Source organism: Myotis daubentonii, chromosome 3 (assembly GCF_963259705.1).
Source record: "Myotis daubentonii chromosome 3, mMyoDau2.1, whole genome shotgun sequence".
In the NCBI taxonomy this organism is placed as follows: domain Eukaryota; kingdom Metazoa; phylum Chordata; class Mammalia; order Chiroptera; family Vespertilionidae; genus Myotis; species Myotis daubentonii.
The window spans coordinates 51,566,475-51,589,089 of NC_081842.1; the positions used below are offsets into that span (position 1 = coordinate 51,566,475).

The following is a 22,615-nucleotide window of genomic DNA, read 5'->3' on the forward strand; positions in this document are numbered from 1 at the left end:
CTCAAGGGGCCAAAGAGCCGCATGTGGCTCGCGAGCGGCAGTTTGCCGACCACTGATGTAGACGAAAGGGGCCACATGCTGACCTAACAAGCTCAGGGGAGGCCTGCATGGCAGTCTTGCAAACTCAGAGACCTAAAGCAACCACAAAGGATGGTCTGAAATTAAACTTTAACTAAAAGCAGTTATGGTGGGCAGTTACGTCCTAGGCCGGTATCTTCACTGACAAGGTCAACCTTTACCTTAACTGAGCCTATCTGTCTTTTTGCATCTATGATAACATACCCTTGTAGTGTCTGGGTAACTTGTAACTTCCCTTTTTCTGGACCCCTTGGGCTACAACCTAATGTGCTGGGCTCCAGGACAGATACCACAAATTCCTTCATTATCATGTTAATTGTTCCTGCACCCACCTAAGTATGTGTCCATCATTTTACTTTTTATCCAATCCCAGGGTCCCCCCCCCCCCCGCCGCCCCCCTCCCCCCCCCGCCGCCCCCCCTCCCCCCCCGCCGCCCCCCCCCGCCCCCCCCCTCTTTGCTTTCTCCCACCTCTCTAGTCTATCACCAATGGATTTCATGTAACCCACCTACATCTCTTCCTCTGATTGCAATGTATAAATACAGATGTAACCCGCCATTCCCCGGACCATTATCTCAATTCGTTGAGGTTCTACTTCCCGGCATATGTCATATGTTGACAGTTTGGCTCAAATAAACTCACAAAATTCTTTACAGGTTTCAATTTTTTACAGGTTTCAATTCTTTACAGGTTTTTTTACGTTAACAATAATTTATAACTAGCTCTTAGCTGTGGACATTTGTGTTGTTAATTAAACAAAGGGGCCATTAGACAGATTGTTTTAATGCCCTGTCAGTCTACAAAGCATCCCAAAACCTGAGCTTGTAAATGCTTCAAGGTTAATACATCAAAACCTGAGACAACCAATCACGAACAGCCAACTAGGCTTTCCCAAAGAAGGCAACCACTTAAGCTGTAGCCCATCAAAAATTTTCTTGCTTTACTTCCTTGTCATTAGAGAAGTGTTCCACCAGCTCCTGTTGGTGGAGCACTCCCAACCACTTCCAGCTTGTCATTGCCTGACTCAAATCAATTCTTTTTTTTTAATCAAATAAACTCTTAAAGTGTTTAGTTTGTCTCAGGACATCTTTTAACTATTGATTCCAATCTTTTGCTATTTCATGCAGTGAAGAAATAAACACCATCATGCATATATCTTTGCACATACATGGGAGTGCTTCAGTAGGACAGATGCCTCGAGATACAGTCACAAAACAATGGTTTTGTATCATGTAAAGATGACCCATGTATGAAAGGGGTTGGTATTACTTGGTTTCTCTTATTCTTGAAACACACACACACTCCCACAATTAGCAAGTAACAGAAACAAAGAAATGTTTGTGCAGCTCTACAATCCCGGAAAGGTCTAGTTTGCACAGGTCATTATAGCAAGTTCCTATCTGGGCCTGCCGTTAAAACAGTCACAGCAGTAAACATCATAAAGAAAATCCCCGAGTCCTGCATTTGGGAAGTTGGCTGTGACTGAGTCTATACCGGGTGCAGTTGTGGATGGATAGATACTAACTCGGGATTCTGATCTGAAAGGAAATCGTTTCATGCTTTGTGTTTGGGGGGGGCGGGAGGGGGAGGCCTTGAAGTGGAGCAGGGACACAGGGCACTTAAATTGTGGCTATGCCACCAACTGCCTTCATTACCTTTCATAGGTCATATTCCCTTAATGGGTCCGTTTTCTCATAAAACCTAAAATGTAAGAGTTGAAGAGGGTAAAAAAAAGGGGGGGGGGGTTAAAGCCACAGAACACTCTTAGGTTCCTTAAAAAAAGAATGAAGACAGAAAGGGGAAGGGGGCCCAGGATCGCTGAGACCCGGGCCCCTCCAACATGGAGCGGTGTGGGAGAGGAGGAACCAGCAAGGGAGAGTGGGAGAAAAAGGAGAAAGTAACGTCCCGGAAACCACGAAGGGGAGCTGATTCCGGAGCGGAACGCTGAGGGTCAGTGACCACGGACAGCGTGGGATTGTTAGACATCGACACGAACCATTTCAACAAATGGGTGAAATGAAAAACCGGACGGAAGCCGGCTGAAGACTGACTGCACGAAATCATTTCCGATGCCTCTATAAACGGCACAAGCTTATTCCAACCCCATAACGGGCCTCCTTGATCTGAGTCCCTTTCAGACATGACCTTCGGGTCCGTCTGTGACTCCTGCCTCCCTGAGACGGGTCTAAGGGTCGGAAAAGGCTTTGTAAACAAAGGCGCCGAAAGAAAGACCGTGGCGAAGGAGCAGCCGCTGGTTTTTATTAGTCTCTTACTGTCCTCATTGTGTACTCTGTAGAATTCTCCAGGCTCCCTCAATACCTACATTTTCTCAAATTGGTACCAACCAGTGAGAATTTATCGATCCCGAGTCCCAGCCCCTCACCATCGTCCGCCCCAGCGCAAACACCCCACCCCGACTCCCCGCTCCCCAACTCTAGCCTTCAACCCGCAGGGCTCAGAATTCCAACCCGGAAACCCGGCCGGCGGAGCGGGTTGGGGGCCGGAAAGTAGATGTGCCTGGGCTCCGAGCGCATGCGCGAACCCTGCCCGGACCGTTTGTGCTGCTCTCCCAGAAAGGGTGGGGGGTGGTGGTTTGCCTGACGGACCGAGTACGGGTGCCGGGCGGGCTCTCACGGAAGTCCATGCGCCATTGGGAGGGCCGCGGTGGCTTCACGGTGTCCTTGTTGCCCAGGGCCCTTTCCTGGGTTATTCCTGGAGCAGGAGCCGGACTGGGACTGACACCCGGCTCCCGCGTGGCCGTCTCAGCGCCGGTGCGACCTCCTCGCTGGAGGGATGTGGCGTCTACGCCGGGCCGCCGTGGCCTGGTAAGTGCAGGCTGCGACCTGGCCCCGTTATTTCTAGGGCCTCTGGAAACCGGGTTTGCCCCATCATACTACCCGACGTGCAGATGACGCTCAGCACAGGCGGTTGAGGATTCCGGGATGTGCTTGAGGGCCCGGAGGGACTGGAGCCCTCACGGGGCGTACGGGAACTGCCAGCGCCGGCACTGTCCTTGTCCCAGCTCCTGTGCCCCTCGAAGCGCTGGGCGCCTTTCCGCCTTGGCCTGTCTCGGTTGCCCCTGCCCTTTTCACCCTTCTGACCTCGCCGTCATCTCTGTCTCCGGTTGCTTCTAGGTTTTGCCCTCTCCCTCCCGGGTCTTTAATTCTCTCCGTGCGCCACCTTGGCGCGTCTCTCCTAACTCTCCTCTCTCCACGCCGGGCGCACCTGCTCGCGCGGGTCCTTGCGCTCTTCCCCCGGGTGTTGGGGCCTCTGCCTCTTGCCCCAGACCCCGGAGGGAACGCGATTTGGGGGTCAGGTCTGCAGCAGTGACGCCGACGGCGGCGGAGATGGAGATGAGAGATACCCTCTTCATAGCAGCCTTTTTCACAGTTTAGGGATCAGGAGTCTTGGTTGGGGATGCAAGGTGGGGAATGTGGCACCGCCTTTCCAATCACACTGTTACTGTTGCCCTGGCCTGGTTTAATCCTAAGTAGAAAGTCACGGAGGACTTTTCATTGAATGGGTTACTATATGCATTTTAATGAGATTCAAATGACTATCTTTGCGTGTAGTTGTATTTTATCCTTAGATTCCTTTAGAGTTCACTCATTCTTGCAGGCATTTGATAAAAAGTAATATACTTCAAGCAAGGCTGAAAAAAAACCACTTGGTTTTCCCGATTTAACTCAGCCTGTAAACCAGCGGTTCTCAACCTGTGGGTCGCGACCCCTGGGGTGGGGGGTCGAACGACCCTTTCACAGGGGTCGCCTAAGACCATCGGAAAACACATATATAATTACATATTGTTTTGTGATTAATCACTATGCTTTAATTATGTTCAATTTGTAACAATGAAATTGGGGGTCATCACAACATGAGGAACTGTATTAAAGGGTCGCGGCATTAGGAAGGTTGAGAACCACTGCTGTAAACACTTGTCTTGAATTTTTTAAGAACATGTAAAAATAGTTTAGATAACATAGTATTTTATTTATAAAGAATGAAATCCATTTATCTTGTGAAGCTTATCTTGAGTTCAGAACTGGATGGCATACAATAGTTATAGTTTTGTCAAATAGAATAGTTGAATAAATTATTTCCAATTTCATTAAATTTTAATTTCTGAGTAAATCCACAGTCCTCAATACTAAAATTATTTACAACCTTTTTATTTCTACTCAGTATTTACTGGGGAAACATCTAATTTTCTTTAAAAAGAGAAAAGACTGCAGAAAATAGCATACTTGTTGAAGCAATTAATATCTGTAGGAGAAACTTTAAAATTGAATTTAAGAACAAATTGATTAATAACTGATATTTATTTATTCAGTTACATGCTGTTGGTCTAAATTAATTCTAAAGTTACTGTGGACTCCATAGAGTTTTGGATCAATAATGGCATTTTATGTTGATAACACAATTTCTCTACCTGCAGAAGTACAGATGTGAAAAGCCAAAACCCCGAGCTCTGGAATTTGTCTTTTGTTATGCAACATGCTTCCTCTGAATGTTATGAAGAAGTACATTCAATTTCCTATTCTTTAACAGATGGGAACATAAACATTTTTTGAAACATATATCTAAGCACATACTGATGGACATGTAAGGAGATCAATGACCAACATTTATTTAGGTGCAATAAATATTTGTGTAAAATTGTTGAAAAAAATAAATACATATTAGGGAATGATGTACAGATTAGAAGAGATGTCAGATGAGAGAGAACAGATGATTTCAGGGGGGAAACCTTATGTTGGTTCATGTTTGATTTTTAGTTTGCCTGAATATGGAAGTCTGTTCAAAATTCTTCAGGACTGTGAAGGCATTGCTACTTTTTTCCCCCGATCATTCTTTGTTATTAATACAAACTCTCAGGACAATCCCATTTTTATGTTTGTAGGTATCCTGTTTTTCCCTTCATGGAAGGAAGCTTTTAGGATTTTGGCCTTATCTTAAAATTCTCAAGGCTTTGTCCAGGTGTGGATCTTACCCTGTCCCACTCTTTACCCTCCCACTCCTAACCCCCAGTCATCTGGTCTGACACTCAGTAGGCCTTTCTGTTAAAAAGATTCTTTCTTCAGTTCTGGGAAATATTTCTTCTTTTATTTCTTTATTTTTTTCCTTTTATTTTTCCTGGGTTTTTTTCAGCCCATCCATTTATCCATTCAATTAGTTACTCATTCACACATAAACATTTGAGTATCTGCTTTGTTTTAAAAGTCTATGCTAGGTTGGGAAAAGAGTGTGTGTTTTTTTCTTTTCTTTTTAGATATCTATTATGTGAATATTGTTTTTCTTTTTAGACATGTATTATATGGAAATCACTCATGATTTCCAAAACATGATCTGTATCTATCATCTGTTGGAGAAATATGCATGTACCAAAATCTGTGTATATGCACACTTTTAAAAAAATTATAAATATACCTCTGTACTAATTGATTATTTACATTATAAATTGACCCTAATATAGTCTTGAAGGACAAGATACAAACAAAACAAAACAAGCTGTATCTAGAAGCTTTGGTACTTTCTTCCTGAATCCCATAGATCATTTTGCAAATACCGGGTGCATTCCACACACACCCCATTTTGGATACTACTCCTCTGAATCACTTAACTTTCCTCTTATGGTTTCTACTCATTTCTTTATATTCTAAGTTCTGGATAATTTCCTTAAATCATTGTCTGGTGTTGCCGTTCTTTATTTTATATTGGCCTTTACAGCTTTAATTTTCATGAACTCCTTTTTAACATTTATTAAACTCTTAAAAGATGTGTAATTCTGTAACTTTTGTATTGTTCTCCAGTTGCTATTTTTAATACAACCTGCTTCTATTTTATGTCTGCAGTATCTTTAGGAAGCCCCCTGAGAATATTATTACAAATTTTTTAAAGGTTTTTTTGTTTTTGTTTTTTAAATATATTTTATTGATTTTTCACAGAGAGGAAGGGATAGGGATAGAGAGCTAGAAACATCAATGAGAGAGAAACATTGATCAGCTGCCTCCTGCACACCCCCCACTGGGGATGTGCCCGCAACCAAGGTACATGCCCTTGACCGGAATCAAACCTGGGACCCTTCAGTCTGCAGGCCGACGCTCCATCCGCTGAGCCAAACCAGTTAGGGCTATTATTACAATTTTGTATCTTCACCTTTTCTAAGATTAACAGTGTTGTTTATCTTGGTCCTCATTTTAAGAGTTGCTGATTTTCTATAAGAGCCTAGTTTTCTAATCATATTTAAACATGAAGGACTAATGATGTGTATAGATGCCTGTGTGGGTTACATCTGAATGAAAAGGCTGATTTAGCAAACTGTTTTAGGGATGCGATATGTCAGCGAGCAGGCTTCATTTTAGAGTTTTTAGGGAGTGGGCAGGCTATCTGTTGTTGTTACAAATACCGGTATTGTTGGGGCACACTCTGGGAAAACCCCCTCCCTCCACTAATACTCTCCACAACCCCCCCCCCCCCACACACACACACACACTTTCGTGAGTCTTAGCTCTTCCTTGCCAGATTGCTTAGTGTAGAGAAAAGTGTTGCTGTTAATACTCAGCTGTATTGGAATAGGGTGGAGCATGACCCAAACCACCTTTCCCCAGTTGGGGCTTCAGTAAATCTCAATTTCTTTCTCCTGTTCTCATTCTCTTACCCTTATTTCAAAAGGATGAAAAAGTCTTGTATGCGCATTGATCTTTTAGATCATCCTTATGAATTAGAAGCTCTAGAAGTTACCTTTGAGGATGCCTTTTCAAGTACGAGGAATTTGCTTTGCATCAACTATCTCTTCCAGGGGACTAACTGAAGAACATTTTACATGTAGTTCCTGACCTGGACTACCATACACTCTATCTTTGCCCCCACCCATACATATTTCTGCCACCATTGGGAAGTAGGAATTTTAGGGGTTTGGAAATAAAGGATAGAGAAAGTACAGCAAGCTCTTGAATAAAGTCATTGAACAGTGTTGTTTCATTATAACATTGATGAGATGTCGTAGGAACTTAATTCTTGTTTAATCTATGGTAAAAACTGGTTTATTATGCATCATTTGGCTTCAGGTTGCAGAACCAGAACCTATCAATGACACTGAGGACTTACTATAAAATAAAAAACATCTTAGGGATATGACTACTTAGTCCTGCGGTTCATCTGTTTTGGTTATATATTTGGATTAACTCTTTTCTAAAAACTGCAAATAATTTTTTAGGTTAAAGAGCTATTCATATATTCATGGAGGTTAGTGCAATTAATGTTGAATTGACATTTATTGAGCACCTTTTCTGTGGTCTTTGCTAGGTTCTTTCACCTTTTAAAAAATTTTGCTACTTAATTACCCCAATAACATATTCATTAAGCAAATTTATTGAGTGTCTACTATTTGTGAGGCATTGGGCTAGGCTTAGAAATACAATGGTAAGCAAAACAGACCTTATGGAGATTGCAGTTTAATGGTAGAGACAAATATTAATTCAATAATTATGTAATATAAATTTTATAAGCACTGAAGAAAAATACAGGGAGCCAAGAACTGTAGGAGGGGAACTTGAATAAGAATGAAGTTCAGGGAAAGGGGTAATGCTTGAGGTAAAACCAGTTCTAATAGAAGTAACAGGAGTTAAGTAGAAGAGTTTGTCCAAGAACAGCAGAAATTAAGGCCCTGGTGTGGAAGGAGTATGGCACTAGATGAAAACCTGTCTGGAGGTGAGAGGGAGAGAGATGGGCACCAGACCATGGAAGCTTTGATAGACGAGGAGTTTGGATTTTATTCTTAATGCAGGGGGAGGCATTTAAAAGATTTATGCAGGTGAGTGACAGTGATCAGATTTATATTTCAGAAGAGTGTTCTGGTGAAGAGAACACCTTGGTACAGACAATTGTAGTCACTCATGTAAGGAATGATAGTAGTGGAGTTGGGAGAAGGGGGAGATTTGAGATCTATGTTGAAGTGGAATTAACAGAACTTGAGGGTGAGGGAGGATTAAGTATGATCCCCAGGTTTGTGGCTTATGTAACTGGATAGGTGCTGCTTATGCCATTTTCTGTGATAAGGAGTACTGGGAGAAGATCAGGGTTTAGTGGGGGTGCGAGGAGGGGGAAAGATAGCAAGGTTTTGGACATCTTGAATTTGAGGTATTTTTTGTATCTAAATAGAAATCTTGAGTAGGCAGTTGGACAGCAGGATCTGAACCTTAATTATTAGTATTAGGCACAAATTTGAAGAACATGAGTATGTAGATGGTAATTAAGGAAATAGATGTGGAGAAGATTGCCTAGGAAGAATATATACAGTAAGAAGAGAAGTGGGTTTAGATCTTGGCCTTAATAAACTAATATTTAAAAGGTATGGTAGTTGGGGAGGAGGCAAGTGAAAAATAATGACCAGTGAGGTAAGAGTAAAACTACAGACTACCAAGGAAGAGAGATTCCAACAGTGAGGAGGTGTCAACATTGTCAAATATTGTAGAGAGAATTAAAATGAGAATTGAAAAAACCAAATGTCCAGTGGAAAGCTTTTGGCACACTCTATAAGTGCCATTTCACTGAAATGATACAAATGAAAATCAGGTTGATTTGACTTTAATGAGTAGCTAGAGAAATGAAATGGAATGGGGTCCTTTCCCCCACTCCTTTAAGGCAAGAGAGACTTGACTTTTGATTCCTTAAAAGGCAGGAGAAAGAAAGTTTGAAATAGGGATTCTCTAGGGCAGCGGTTCTCAACCTGTGGGCCGCGACCCCTTTGGAGGTCGAACGACCCTTCCACAGGAGTCGCCTAAGACCATCGGAAAACACATATATAATTACATATTGTTTTTGTGATTAATCACTATGCTTTAATTATGTTCAATATGTAATAATGAAATTGAGGGTCACCACAATATGAGGAACTGTATTAAAGAGTCGCGGCATTAGGAAGGTTGAGAACCACTGCTCTAGGAGGAGGAGTGCTTGCTGTAATCTCACAGGGGCGGTAGGGAGCAGGGGAACTAGAGGATATAGATGTAGTTGGGGAAGGTGGATAACATGTTTCTTTCTGATGACTTCCATTTTCTCAGTGCGGTAAGGGGCGAGTCATCTACAGAGAGTTGGAGGAAGTATGGGGAGATGTGGGAGGCTAGAGGAGAGTGGAAAATGTCTGAAATAGTTCTAGCACAGAGTAGAAGAATATGTTGACAAGAGAAATGAAATAAGACTGTCCGACAATCTTGAGAGCCTAGGTGACATGTCTGTCCAGTAGGTGGGATATTCTTCGGTAGTGCTTCATTCCCTGGTCAGACAGGTAGAAAAGCTATAACAAGGATCATTCAGGGTTTATATTTTGTCAGTTAAGTAAAACAGAAAGTCAGGTGGCAAGGGAGTCTGGAGTATTTGCACAGGTTGTATTGAAACTATGAATTAGGGGATTTAAGATGGGTAAGTCGGTAAATAGATAAGATGGAAACTAGTAGGTAAGAACTGATAGAAGTATCAGTGATTTGGTTGTTCCATAAGGTCAAAGCTGGTTGTAGTGAAAGGGAATTGTGGTCTGAGAATAAGATACTTGAATTAGTGATTATTGACTGCAGCTCTCTGATATAGCCATTATTTCATTTAAATGGATTGAAAAACAGGCTTGGGTAAATTCATAATTTGCCTTTGATTGTCCAACTAGTAAGCAATGAAGCTCTGATTGGAACCAAAGTTTTATCCAATTCAAAAGAAAAGTGGATGTAGGAGTAGAGTTGAAAGAAATGTGAGCTAAATATTATGGAACCATGAACTATTCCCACAGTTGATTCACTTCTTGACTTTTTTTATATCTGTTGCTCAGGTAAAACCTCATGGTTATTACTCTTCTTTCCTCTTCTCTTATATCCAGTCTATCCTTCTGGTATCTACCTTTCCCTTTCCGTTCTCACTGCTGCTACCTCACTTTAATTTCTTCTTTCTTATATGTGGGCAACTAAAATATGATCATCATGTGCCCTGACCGGTTTGGCTCAGTGGATAGAGAGTCGGCCTGTGGACTCAAGGGTTCCAGGTTCGATTCTGGTCAAGGGCATGTACCTTGGTTGCAGGCACATGGGGGGCGTGCAGGAGGCAGCTGATCAATGTTTCTCTCTCATCGATGTCTCTGACTCTCTCTATCCCTCTCCCTTCCTCTCTGTAAAAAATCAATAAAATAAAAAAATCAATAAAATATGATCATCCTTTCTCTCCATTTCTGATCTAACATTTACTTATCTATCTTCTGATCTTGTATCTTTGTGATTTCGGGCTGCTATAAGAAATTGCCATACACTGGGTGGCTTAAGCACAGATATTTATTTCTCATAGTTCTGGAAGCTGAGAAGATCATGCTGTAGCAAATCTGGTATCTGGTGGGGGCCTGCTTCTGGTTTATAGACAGCCATCGTCTCATCGTTTCCTCACATGGTGTTTGGCCATATGTGCTTGCGTACGCATGTGTGTTTTCCCTTTTGTATATTGTTCTTTTTATCTCATTCCCTTTGCATTGTTACCCTGTCTGATCTTTCTCCCATACCCATTTTTCTTTCAGTGAAGTCTGCCAATCCTTAGTAAGACATAGCTCTGGAATAAAAGGAAGCCTGCCACTACAAAAAGTGCATCTGATTTCACGAAGTATTTACCATTCACATCATCCTACTTCAAAGCTTCAAAGAACCCAATTCAGGACATCATTTCATCAGTTTTCCTCTCTATCTAACCATCCTTTACGTAAATTGAAACTTTCTCCCATTAAATATGGCTACCAGCCCCGCAGGAATTTTTGGCCAGCAAGATTAGCTGCAAGACTCTTAAAACTTCGATATCTCGTACTGGGATCTGCTGTTGGGGGTGGTTATACAGCCAAAAAGGTGAGTTTAACTTTCCTAGTGCTTTTCCAATTACTCAGCATGATTATTTTAAGGTTTTATAGCATAAGTAATTTTTCTTTAGACCAAGAAAATATAATTGGATGTTTAAATATTTATTGTGTCTCTACTATATGCCAGATTTTTATTGCTTGATTAATCTTAGAGATGGAGGAAGAGAGAGAGAGAGACATTGATGTGAGAAAGATACAACAGTTGACTATTGACTGCCTCCTGCACAAGCCCTGACCAGGATCAAACTGCAACCCAGGTATGTGCCTGACTCAGAATCAATCCCATGACCTTCCGGTGCACAGGAGGATGCTCCAACCGTCACACCGCCAGGATTATGCTGGATTATTTCAGTAGGCATTTTCCTATTGCCACCCAGTGTGTAGCAATAGGAAAATGCCTCCCAAATTTTAGTTACAAGTATTGGAGGTAAAAATGGCCCAGTGGAGCTCTGGCTGGTGTGGTTCAGTTGGTTGGAACAGTGCACCGAAGGAAGCGTTGCGGGTTCGATTGTCTCTCAGGGCACATACCTAGGTTGCTGGTTAGATCCCAGGTCAGGGTGTGTATGGGAAGCAGCCGATGGATGTTTCTCTCTTATATCAATGTTTCTCTCTCTCAAATCAATTTTTAAAAAACCACATATCCTTGGGTAAGGATTTAAAAAAAAAAAAAAAAGCTTAGTAGAAGAAACACGGTGCTGGGAGTGAGAACACTGGTTTGATTTTCAGCTTTGCCATTTAGTGGCACAGATAGGAAACTTAGTGGTATATTCATGCAGCCACTTCTTGGCTGGTACCAGAGACAACATGTCCTGACCCCTGGTCTGTCTTCCTTCTATTCCACAGTGTTGTTTAAAGCCACATCATAAAACCTGTTTGAAAGAGAATATATTTTGGATTTTTACATTTTTCTTTAGTGCAGAAAGAAAAGGAACATTTACATTGTTATATGCTTGCCTGCTAATTTGTTTTTAGAAGAGTTGAGGCCACTTCGTTGCTAGAACTTTTGAACATAATGTATCACTCTTAGTAGATTAGCATGTTTTCATTAAAATAGTTTTTCTATGCTTGCCTGCTAATTTGTTTTTAGAATGAGTTGAGGCCACTTCATTGCTAGAACTTTTGAACATAATGTATCACTCTTAGTAGATTAGCATGTTTTCATTAAAATAGCTTTTCTTATATTTTTATACAGCATGCAGAGCATTTGATTGGCATTCTTTCTTATCTTTTAGACTTTTGATCAGTGGAAAGATATGATACCAGACCTTAGTGACTATAAATGGATTGTGCCTGACATTGTTTGGGAAATTGATGATTATATCGATATAGGTTTGTATTGTCAAATTTTTTTTGTCGTATCTATAGGACAAAGAACTACTAGTGTTAAGATAGTTTCCTAATTCTTGAGTTGAATGTGTAGTAATTTTATTTTAATGGTAAAAATAATAGAATAACAAAGAAAAATTTATGAGGAAAAGAAAAGTATCCTCTATCAGCGGTTCTCAACCTGTGGGTCTCGAACAATGAAAATACATCCTGCATATGAGATATTTACATTACGATTCATAACAGTAGCAAAATTACAGTTATGAAGTCGCAACAAAAATAATTTTATGGTTGGGGGTCACCACAAAATGAGGAACTGTATTAAAGGGTCGCAGCATTAGGAAGGTTGAGAAACACTGCGTCTAGTTCATCACTTTAACAAAGCTGTCATTGTCTTTATGGAGCATTCTCTTTTAATTGTACCAGTTCTGTGAATATGGTTAATATTTTCGCTTCCTTTTTAAAAATTATAATCATAGTGAACATACACTTTGCTATCTTATCTTTTGCTACCTAACACATTTTATTAGCATTTTCCATACTGCCAATCAGCCTTCTCAAACATCGTTTTTAATTTGTATGTTACCCAGAACTGATGCACCATAACCCACTTAACTAGCTCTTTTTGATTGGATACCTTGGTTACCTTTATTTTTGGTAATGAGGTTCTTTGAAAGTCTGCCAGTGGCCAGAGTAATTTCTCCCTATTGTCAGCCACTGTTCCCCTTCTAACAATAGGTAGGTGAACAAAAGTATATTTGATAGTTGTGATTGTCAGTAAGTCATGGTGATCTTTAAAAAAATTTTTTGGATTAAGTTATTTTCCTCAGTCTCTTTTGTGAAACTGTTTAATTTCTTAGATTAGGTGTACATGGGAGTGGAATTAATGTCTAACTATACTTATTCACACCACTTCCTCAAAGATAAAATTGTGCTGTGTTAACAAAGGTATTTGCAAAAAAGTACTCTTTCAAGTTATTTTTCTAATATTCATGAGGATTGGTTTTTAACTCGATACATTTGCCAGTACCATGGTGTAGTGTCTGAGAGCCTGGATTCTGAACCTAAACTCCTAGACTTAAACCCTGCCTCTCTCACTTCTTTACTGTGTGCTTGGGTCTAGTTACATAACCTTTTTACCCCAGTTTCTCATATGTAAAATGGAGTTGCTGATAGCTATTTTGTGAAGTTGCTCTGAAGAGTAAGCAAGTTAATGCTGTTACAGTACTTAGAATACTAGCTGGCATATATTCTTATTTTGAGAATATTTATGTGTTTTGGTCTTCTCCAGAGAAAATGAGAAAAGCCCTTCCTAATTCAGAAGTCTCTGTAAAGTTGTACCAGATTTGGACAAAATTGTTGAATGTTTTTAAACAAAAATAAATGCTTTGACCATTTCATAAATAAAGCAAACTCAAAGAAAATAAAAGCTTCCCTTGGGCTTTTAATTATTTCCAGTTGGTAACAGGGACTGAAAAGAGGGAGAGAAGTAATGGAAATTCTGTTCTTGAGCTTGAGCTGGAATGTGGTCACGGTTTTTAGTTAGGCCAGGTACTGTCAGAGATGTCTTTCTCTTTTTTCTTTGATTCTTTGCCTCTTTGCTTAGACTTCCTCCCAAAAAGTACTTCTGATTCCAATCTATTGTTAACATTGTTTATACAGTGCTTCTGTCGCAAGGCATTTAACTTGTAAATTGAAGGTCTCCATCTAAGCCATTTGTTTGGTGAGTCTTTTATTTTAAATTTTATGGCTTGTGGAATATCATTAGAATAACGCATTGTTTCAGATATATGTAGCAGCCATAGGTGTAATAGGGAGAAAATGGGAGTTTAAATTTATATGTGATGATATTTAAATTTTATTAATGTTTTAATAGTTAAATTATTACTTTGAGACTATGAATGAGGTTATTTGTGTGTGTGTGTGTGTCTCCTCCAGAGAAAATTATAAAATCCCTGCCTAATTCAGAGGACCTTGCAAAGTTGGCTCCTGACTTTGACAAGATTGTTGAAAGCCTCAGCCTATTGAAGGACTTTTTCACCACAGGTGAGGAAAGACCTATGTTCGATCTCATTTAAAATGTTAGGAACCACAGAGGAAAGGTGTATTCACTTGTTTATTTCTATCTTTTAAATTAAAACATTTAGTACAGATGAAACAGTTTTTTGAAAACACAAAGTTTTGTTGTGCAGTGATTTTAATTTTTGTTTAGCCCAACAGAATGGAAGTTTGCAACAACTTAAACAAGCTAGGCCTTAGACAGTGAGGGAAAAAATATCACTTGTTCTTGACAAGTAGATGAGACTTCCTATGTGCTTGCTTTTCATAATGGGTTAGAGTCAATTTGGTGATTTTAAAACAAATTTTATTATGATGAACCATAATGAGTAGAATTTACTAAGGATAATCCTGGTGTATTTGTTCAATTACTACCATATCTTGATATACACCTGAGATCTCAGACATCTTTGCTTATTCCTGTTAAAGTTTTACATTTCTATTTCCCTTTTTGCTGATTTTTCACAGGTCACAAATTGGTTAGTGAAATCATAGGAGCTTCTGACCTACTTCTCTTGTTAGGTGTGTAAACAGACATTTTTGCTGATCTTAACATGCCTTCTAAATGCTTCTAATAAACTACTTGCAAATAAAATTTTAGACCAAATTTATAATGCTGCTTATGCTGAATTTCAAAACCTCAGAACTGTATTAGGCAAATTCATTCTCCTTCAGGTCAAAATAATAAAATAATTATTTTGTAGTAAAACTAAAATTCCTAAATATATATCTGTATTTTAAGATAAAAGCTATTAGGAAGAGAGTTTGCTGTACCAGAATATTTTCTTGAAATTGATCTGATTGTTTTTGATAATTAAAATGAAAAGTAATTTTAGTTTGTCTCATCTGTCCTGTCATAGGTGACATTTTAAATTTATTTTTTTATTGTATGTAATCTTTACATAATGGCATTGGTATATGGCTGAACTGTAAGTACACTCATGTACAGTACTTCTTATCAAAGACTGTCTTATTTTTTATTGTAATTTTCAGTGATATTTTTAAAAATAGGTTAAACACATGCTACAATTAAAAAAATTTTTTTTTTCTTGAATGGGTTACTAATATTTTCCTTAAAATAAAAACAACTTTCCAAAAAAGGGATACTCTAAAATCCATTTACCATTTAAAAAATATATTTTTTGTTATTGACTGTGACAGCATGGATGGACCTGGAGAGTATTATGCTAAGCAAAATCAGTTAGAGAAAGATAAATCACATGATCTCCCTTATATGTGGAATCTAATGAACAAAATAAACTGACAAAATGGGTCCAGAAACATGGATGCATAGAACGGAATGACAGATCTCAGAGGGGAATGGTGCAGAGGGGATGGGAAGAGATTAACCAAAGAACATATATTCATATAGGCAAAGCCCCTGGGCACAGACAATAGTGTGGGGAAGGCCCGGGGTGGGGCAGGGGCAGCGTGGAGGGGGCAAAGGAGAGGAAGATGGGGACTTCCTAATTAAACATAATTTGGAATTTAGATTATTGACATCATTGGAGAATTTAAAGGACTGTATTTATCTTGAAGGTTCATCTGGAGAAACCACATTTAGAGCAACAGATCATGGACCTGAAAGTGACAAGCATTATAGAAAGGTAAGTATAAGAGAGAATTCTTCATGTAGGTAGTCTTGTAAGATTTTTAAAAAGGTTTTAACTTACCTGCAAGAATTGAAAATGGTAACATTTGAGGAGCAAATATAAAACACCATACTAGAGTATTATTACTAGCCTTGGTACAAAGTGCAAGGTACATACAGCAGTTTTAGAAAAGTAATCGGAGAAGCCTATTTCTTTCAAATATGTTCTGTGAACTATTAGCTTCAACCTAACAAAAGGTTTTGTTGTTATACATGAGTGGGAGAAGCTGATATAAATAAAAAAGAAACAAGCAGGTTTTTTTTCTTTTTCCATGATTTCTCTGATCTTAATGGACTCCTGTCCTTTGTGCAGCTCCAGATGTCTGAGTGTGCAGGGTTTTCCAGATTTATTTAGCAGCAGAACTCTTTTCCACAAAATATCTTCTAGGGAACAATGTGTGCTTCTTTTATTTTTTTTTTGTTAATCCTCACCTGAGGATATTTTTCCATTGATTTTTAGAGAGACTGAAAAGGAGGGGGAGAAACAGAAAGAGAAACATTGATGTAAGAGAGACACATCGATTGGTTGCCTCTCGCACAACCTGGGCCAGGGTTCGATTCTGCAACCCAGGTGTGTACCCTTGACCAGAAACAAACCTGTGACCCTTCAGTACACAGGCTGACGCTCTCTTCACTGAGCCAAACCAGCTAGGGCTAGGGACCAGTGTTTTATGTCATACACTGAGGGGAAATAACAAGGTAGTAGGAAGCAGGTTTTAGTAGGGAATAAATTCTGTTATATTGATAGTCAACAAAATTATGTATGTATGGGGATATTTGGGGTTTGTCGATTTCAAAACATATTAACAAAATCCATATGAAAGTTTTAGAAAATTGCTTATGTAGAATAACGTTTCTTTGTATTTATATGCATATGTTAACCTTACATTTTCTTAGTCTTTTTTTATATTTTGGAATTGGTAAGATAACTGATTCCTTGCTATTAAAAAATCTATGTTTAGGTAGATACATATCTGGAAAAAATACTCTGTGAACATTTTAAAAATATACATATGGACTATGTAGCTTTTATACTGAAGGTTATGGTTTTAATACATTGAAAAATAAATTATTTTATGTTTATTTGAGAAGCAGGAAGGAAATTTCTACGTTTCTATCACTCTCCCTTTCCTTTAACGTTGAACTTTTTACATACTATTACAAGTTTTAATTATATTTCAAAATGTGTTTTTTTGCCTTATAACTTGATCTTTTGGAGAAAATATTTGAAATACCTGAGTGTGTGTGTGCACCCATGCGTGCGCATTTGCCTCTTAACTTGGTGTTTTTGATACCTTTTTCATTGGCTTTATTATAATCAAGGCATACCCTTAACTATTCATGCTACTGGGGAGAAAATTGAAATGAAATTAGCCAATTATGCGCAGCTTATTTTGAGCCAAGGCCTTGGCCCTTAATACAGGTAGACCTACTAGAGAGGAGCTAATTTAATTGGGGAGAAGGAACCTCTGATATGGTAGTGTGTTTTTGAGTGACAAGATTTCTTGTTGCCTAGGACTCAGTGATTGGCAAACTCATTAGTCAACAGAGCCAAATATCAACAGTACAACGAATGAAATTTCTTTTGAGAGCCAAATTTTTTAAACTTAAACTATATAGGTAGGTACCTTGTTATTAACTTAATTAGGGTACTCCTAAGGCTTAGGAAGAGCCACACTCAAGGGGCCAAAGAGCCGCATGTGGCTCTCGAGCCGCAGTCTGCCGACCACGGGCCTCGGTTAGTTAGTGGATATCTGTATCTCTGCTTTTCTCTGATATAGCCTAGGATTGCTTTGGTGAATGAGAAACCTGCTTTAGGGCCTAACTCAGATAATTCCCTTAAAATCCTACTACAGTGATAAATGAATAATCAATAAAAGATCAGGAGCTCTACAACATAGAAGAAGCAAGAATATGGATCTCTTAATTTATGGTGATTATCTTGCCCACTCAAAAACTCACCAGTTATTTTCAGCTGTTGTAAATACTAAATCTGGAGTTGGAATTAAACTGCTTTGTTAAATAAAATGATAGCAAATGCTATTATAAAAATTACAGAAAATGCAGTTTTAGCCTCTAATATAGTGGTTTTAATTCTATTAATATGCAGCATTATGGTTTTAAGGCTTGACGGTTACCTGTGATACTTGAGAATAATCAACTTTCAGACAAGGTGTAGAAAAACTGATTTTAAGAGACCTGGCTACAAATCGATGATTTAAGGTAATGAAGGAGAGACCTTAGCTTAGACCTTTTTAGAAATTACTCTAAAACATCAAGTTTGAAAATTTGGGCAATGATTCCTTATGTAAAAGGTGGTAGGAGAGCATACAGAGTTTAGCTGATACCCGTTTTAATTGGCTTGGTCTGGTGTCTGAGAGCTCCAGATTTAAAATGGTATTCAGGGTTTGGCCATAGTTTAATGGTTGTCTTGTTTATACCTATTAGAAATGTAGAAGAAAATGTGCATCAGATTTTTTAAAATAGTAGTAATAAATTGAAAACATTTCTATAGCTTAAACTATAAAAAAAGATTAGTGCTTTCTAATAGGAGAAACATCTGGAGAAATGCTGGCAAGTAGAACAGTTAGGACCTTTCAAAGTCAACTGACAAGAAAGTGACTGGGAGTTGAGGGAACACAGATGTCAGATTGTTTGACTTGAGTCTGACAGAATGAACAACGTAGTGATTACCTGTAGTTCCCAGTCTGGGGTCACTAGACTTTAGGTGTTCTGGAAAGTTGTAATGGAGGTCTTCAAAAAGTCGACAGAAAGCATATCTTTGCACATAACAATGTATGGGCTAACTAGACATCAGGTTTCTTTGATTTTGCCTGGGTTTATTTCCATTCAGTTTGTGGACAGTAGTTATTTATGTTATGTTGATGAAAAGTGCTGATATGTATCTTTGATAAATAAAAAAAATGGAAAATACTGAAACCACTTTTCAATAAACGCTTTTTATTAATCAAAAATTTTAAAACTTGTGTCCTCTTTAAAATATTAGAAAGAGCCCTTGGTTTGAGCTGAATAATATTTTTGAGACTTGGAGACCTTTAGAACTACCTGAAAACAAAATAGAAATTAGAGTGGTGAGCCTGTTTGAGTGAGTTAATTTATCGGTAGATTTCTGTATATTGCTCATAATACATAATGGGCGACAAGACTACTTAGTCTTAGTGTGTCTACTTTTTAGATTCAGTAATATTGTTGTGTTCTAGTGAAAATTTGCTAAATGAGACATTTTATTATCTGTTGTTTTCTATCATTTCTGATTGGTCATAAAAATATTGTAGAAATAAGGAATATGGTCATTCTGAAGATTATAAACACAATTATAATTTATAGAAAATATTTAGAGGACCTTTTAAAAGTCTAAATCATGAAAAGTGGTATTAGTGTTTTAAGTATAATTATTAAACAGTAAAACATTACTGCTTTTCCTTTCCATATGTTACTTTATTTCTTACTTATGTGGCTTATGTTGTACCTCCGAGCTATTTCAATAGCTCTTTCCTTTCCTTTGGCTAATTGCTCATCATTAAAGCCAAGTTCAGTTATTACATTCATTAAGGCCTCTATAATCATTTTAGTTCCATTAATTATACTCTTAACATTTAGACCACTTGTCATATGTAACACTATCTATTTTGGTTTGCATTCTTACTATTTATGGAATATTTCTACCACAGAATCTCACCTAGGATAGTGCTGAGCTCTTAGCAAAATCAGTTGATTGATTTAAACTCAGTAGAAGAGAGGCTAATTTAAAGTAATAAATTTGATGCCAACAAGAATGGGACTAAAGATTTTATGTAATATGTCTTTTTGCTGATTACCTGTGAATTTCTCTTGGCCTTCAATATGTGGCAGCTATTGAGGAATACAGGAATGTTAGGTAGTACAGATAGTATTGAATTGTAACAAAGCAGAGTTGCTTAAGTACTACTTACATTTCTGGGATTCCTTATGTAACAGATGTGCTAATAAAATGAAATTCTCACAACCAGCACCATCAACTAACTACAAAGTTAGGAAACTTGTAACTTAGGTTTGGTTAAACGGTAATGATGATGATGACTATAATCATTGTTCTCTTATCTTTTAGTACATAAGTAAATAGCATATTTACATTATTTGATTGATCCCCCCCCCCCCCCTTAATCTCTGTGGAGTCTGTTCTGAGGATTGGGGAAAATGGGTTGTAGGGTTGATGTGTAGTTTATTTACAGACTAGGCATTTTTTAGTAAACCAATTGGGATTTTATGCTGGAAACTTTGTGTGCAGTATTAAGTAAAAGTAGGTTGTAATTTGATTCATTTAAGCAACAGATGTGTCAAGTCCTACTCTAGGTGCTAGCTTGAACACATGCAACGTGGCAGACATTATACTAGATTCTGTGTATAAAAACAAATAGGGTAGGGGCCCTGTTTGGCAATACATTTTTAAATAAAAATATGGTATTAAATGTACTCACATATGAATGACTTATAATTTCAAGATTATTTAAAACTTTCTACCAAACTCACCTACTTTTAGGTTTTTGCAGCATTTTCAGTTGATATTTTGGTTTCTGGAATTATCACTGATTTTCTTGATCTGACATAATTTTTTAAAAAACAGAACACTGTACATGAAATGAGACTGTGAGAACTATAGTGTAAAATTGACATAGCTAGGTGTTTAGAGAGTATATCACCTGTAGTTTACACTAATTTTATTAATATGTATAACAATATATTTTATATGTAATATGTATCAGTTAAAAATATGTGCTATTTCTTGAGAGAAAAATATCTGAGCTAGGGAAAATATTTATTGAAAAAATGTGTCTTGTCCATTGAAGGAGTGTGTCTTGCACAGTGGATACACACATTTCTTGCCCTTCCTATTCCACATGGCCTTAACTTAGAAGCTGTATACCCTCTCACTTGGTATTTAGGGTGAGATTTAGTGCCTAAAATTGGGCAAGGGTAACACCCTTTAGTCCTCTAGCATAGTGTAAATAGCTTTTTCTGTGTCTAATTCTTGTTTTTTCCTACTTTTTTCAGGAGGTAACAGTTAATTTCAACTATATTCACATAACAGTGCTTCCTTCAGTAACAGACTTGGAAGGAAAGTGAAGTGTCACTAGAAGGAGGGTGTTTCCTTGTAATGTAATAGAAATTAGAGTATTTACCATACAATTTATATATAAATATAAATAAAATAAGGAAGGGTGTTTAAGGTATAAATAAAAAAGAATTGTGTGCCTGATAGACCAGCATTTAAGAAATGTGGAATATTTTATCACTGCTTTGGCATTGTATGAATTAGAATACTGATTGGTATGTTAGTTAAAGCACAGGTACACTACTGTATAAGCCAACATGGGAATTTCCTTCTTTAAAAGGAAATTGTTTTGAGAAATCTAAAGACTTGGATGATTAGAAGAAGTAACTATAATAAATGACAAAATGAATAAAAGTAAGTTGGGTTTGGAATAAAATAAGTTGGACCTTTCTGCTTTATGAAAAGCAATGACACAAAACATGGAAAACATGCCTAAAAAATATTGTGGGAATGATGAGGGTAGTGAATTGGCTTTGTCTTTCTTTGCCAGACTTATCAATGACCATAAAATAATTTATTTAAAAGATATATCTTTATGGATAAGGTTTTTATAAATATATTTTATATTAAATTTGGAAACAAATGTTGACATTTCAGTTATGTTACCACTTTTATTTTTTTCTTCTCACACAGAAATATCAACTAGTTTCATCCTTTGATTTATAGTATAAGTCAGCCAGTGCCATTATTATTGGCAATGATTATAGCTTTATATTAAAACTAAGAATCAAACAAAATAAATATCCCCCAAATTATATTCTAATAGTTTCCCTTAATTTAATATGCCTTTCTTGTTTGTATTTGCTTCTTTTTTTTCTAACTTTATTTTTTGTCTTTTTATTGAGGTATAATCCTATACTAATAAAAGAGAAAAATGGTAATTGGCGTACGACCGATACCTTTTTCATTGGCTAATCAGTGAGATATGCAAATTAACTGTTCAGCCAAGATGGCGGCTGGCAGCCAGGCAGCTGAGAATAGGAGGCTTGGTTGCCCCAGCGATGGAGAAAGTCAAGGATCCCCGCAACTGCGGGGCTCTGAGCTCCTGAAGCAACAACTCCAAAAGATACAATGTTTCAATTATAGAAGCTAAAAGATGGCGGTTAATTTGCATACTCAGGCTCCAAGCAGAGCGAAGCCAAACAGCCCTGAAGCAGCAGGGCAGAGAGGCCTCAGGGCCTGGGATCAGCAGAGTCGAGAGGCCTCCCGGCCCCACGATCAGCGGAGCCGAGAGGCCTCCCGGCCCCGAGATCAGCGGAGGCCAGAGTCGGCCCAGCCCCGCAATCAGGGAGACGAGAGTCGGCCCAGCCCAGCGATCAGCAGAGCCTAGAGGCCCCCCAGCCCCGGTTATCATCCGAGCCGAGAGGCCTCCCGGCCCCGCGATCAGTGGATCCGAGAGGCCTCCCGGCCCCAGTGATCAGCGGATCCGAGAGGCCTCCCAGCCCAGGTGATAAGCGGAGTCGAGAGGCCTCCCAGCCCCGGTGATCAGCGGAGCCGAGAGGCCTCCAGGCCCC

The 22,615-nt window shown here is 38.5% G+C and overlaps 1 protein-coding gene across 13 annotated transcripts in view; it reads left to right on the plus strand.

Annotated features, from left to right (window-relative positions):
- The first annotated feature begins 2,692 nt into the window (after positions 1-2,692).
- OPA1 (OPA1 mitochondrial dynamin like GTPase) overlaps positions 2,693-22,615 on the plus strand; it is a 94,630-nt gene continuing 74,707 nt past the window's right edge. For 3 of the 13 annotated variants that reach the window (XM_059687411.1, XM_059687415.1, XM_059687412.1), the window contains exons 1-6: positions 2,693-2,902; positions 10,624-10,942; positions 12,186-12,282; positions 14,218-14,325; positions 14,806-14,859; positions 15,877-15,944. In XM_059687411.1, coding sequence (XP_059543394.1) covers positions 2,871-2,902; positions 10,624-10,942; positions 12,186-12,282; positions 14,218-14,325; positions 14,806-14,859; positions 15,877-15,944 — 678 coding nt within the window. In that variant the 5' untranslated portion in view covers positions 2,693-2,870. Of the gene's footprint in view, positions 2,903-10,623; positions 10,943-12,183; positions 12,283-14,217; positions 14,326-14,805; positions 14,860-15,876; positions 15,945-22,615 lie in introns of those variants that run through there. The other 10 variants (XM_059687413.1, XM_059687417.1, XM_059687414.1 and 7 more) reach the window with 7 other exon arrangements.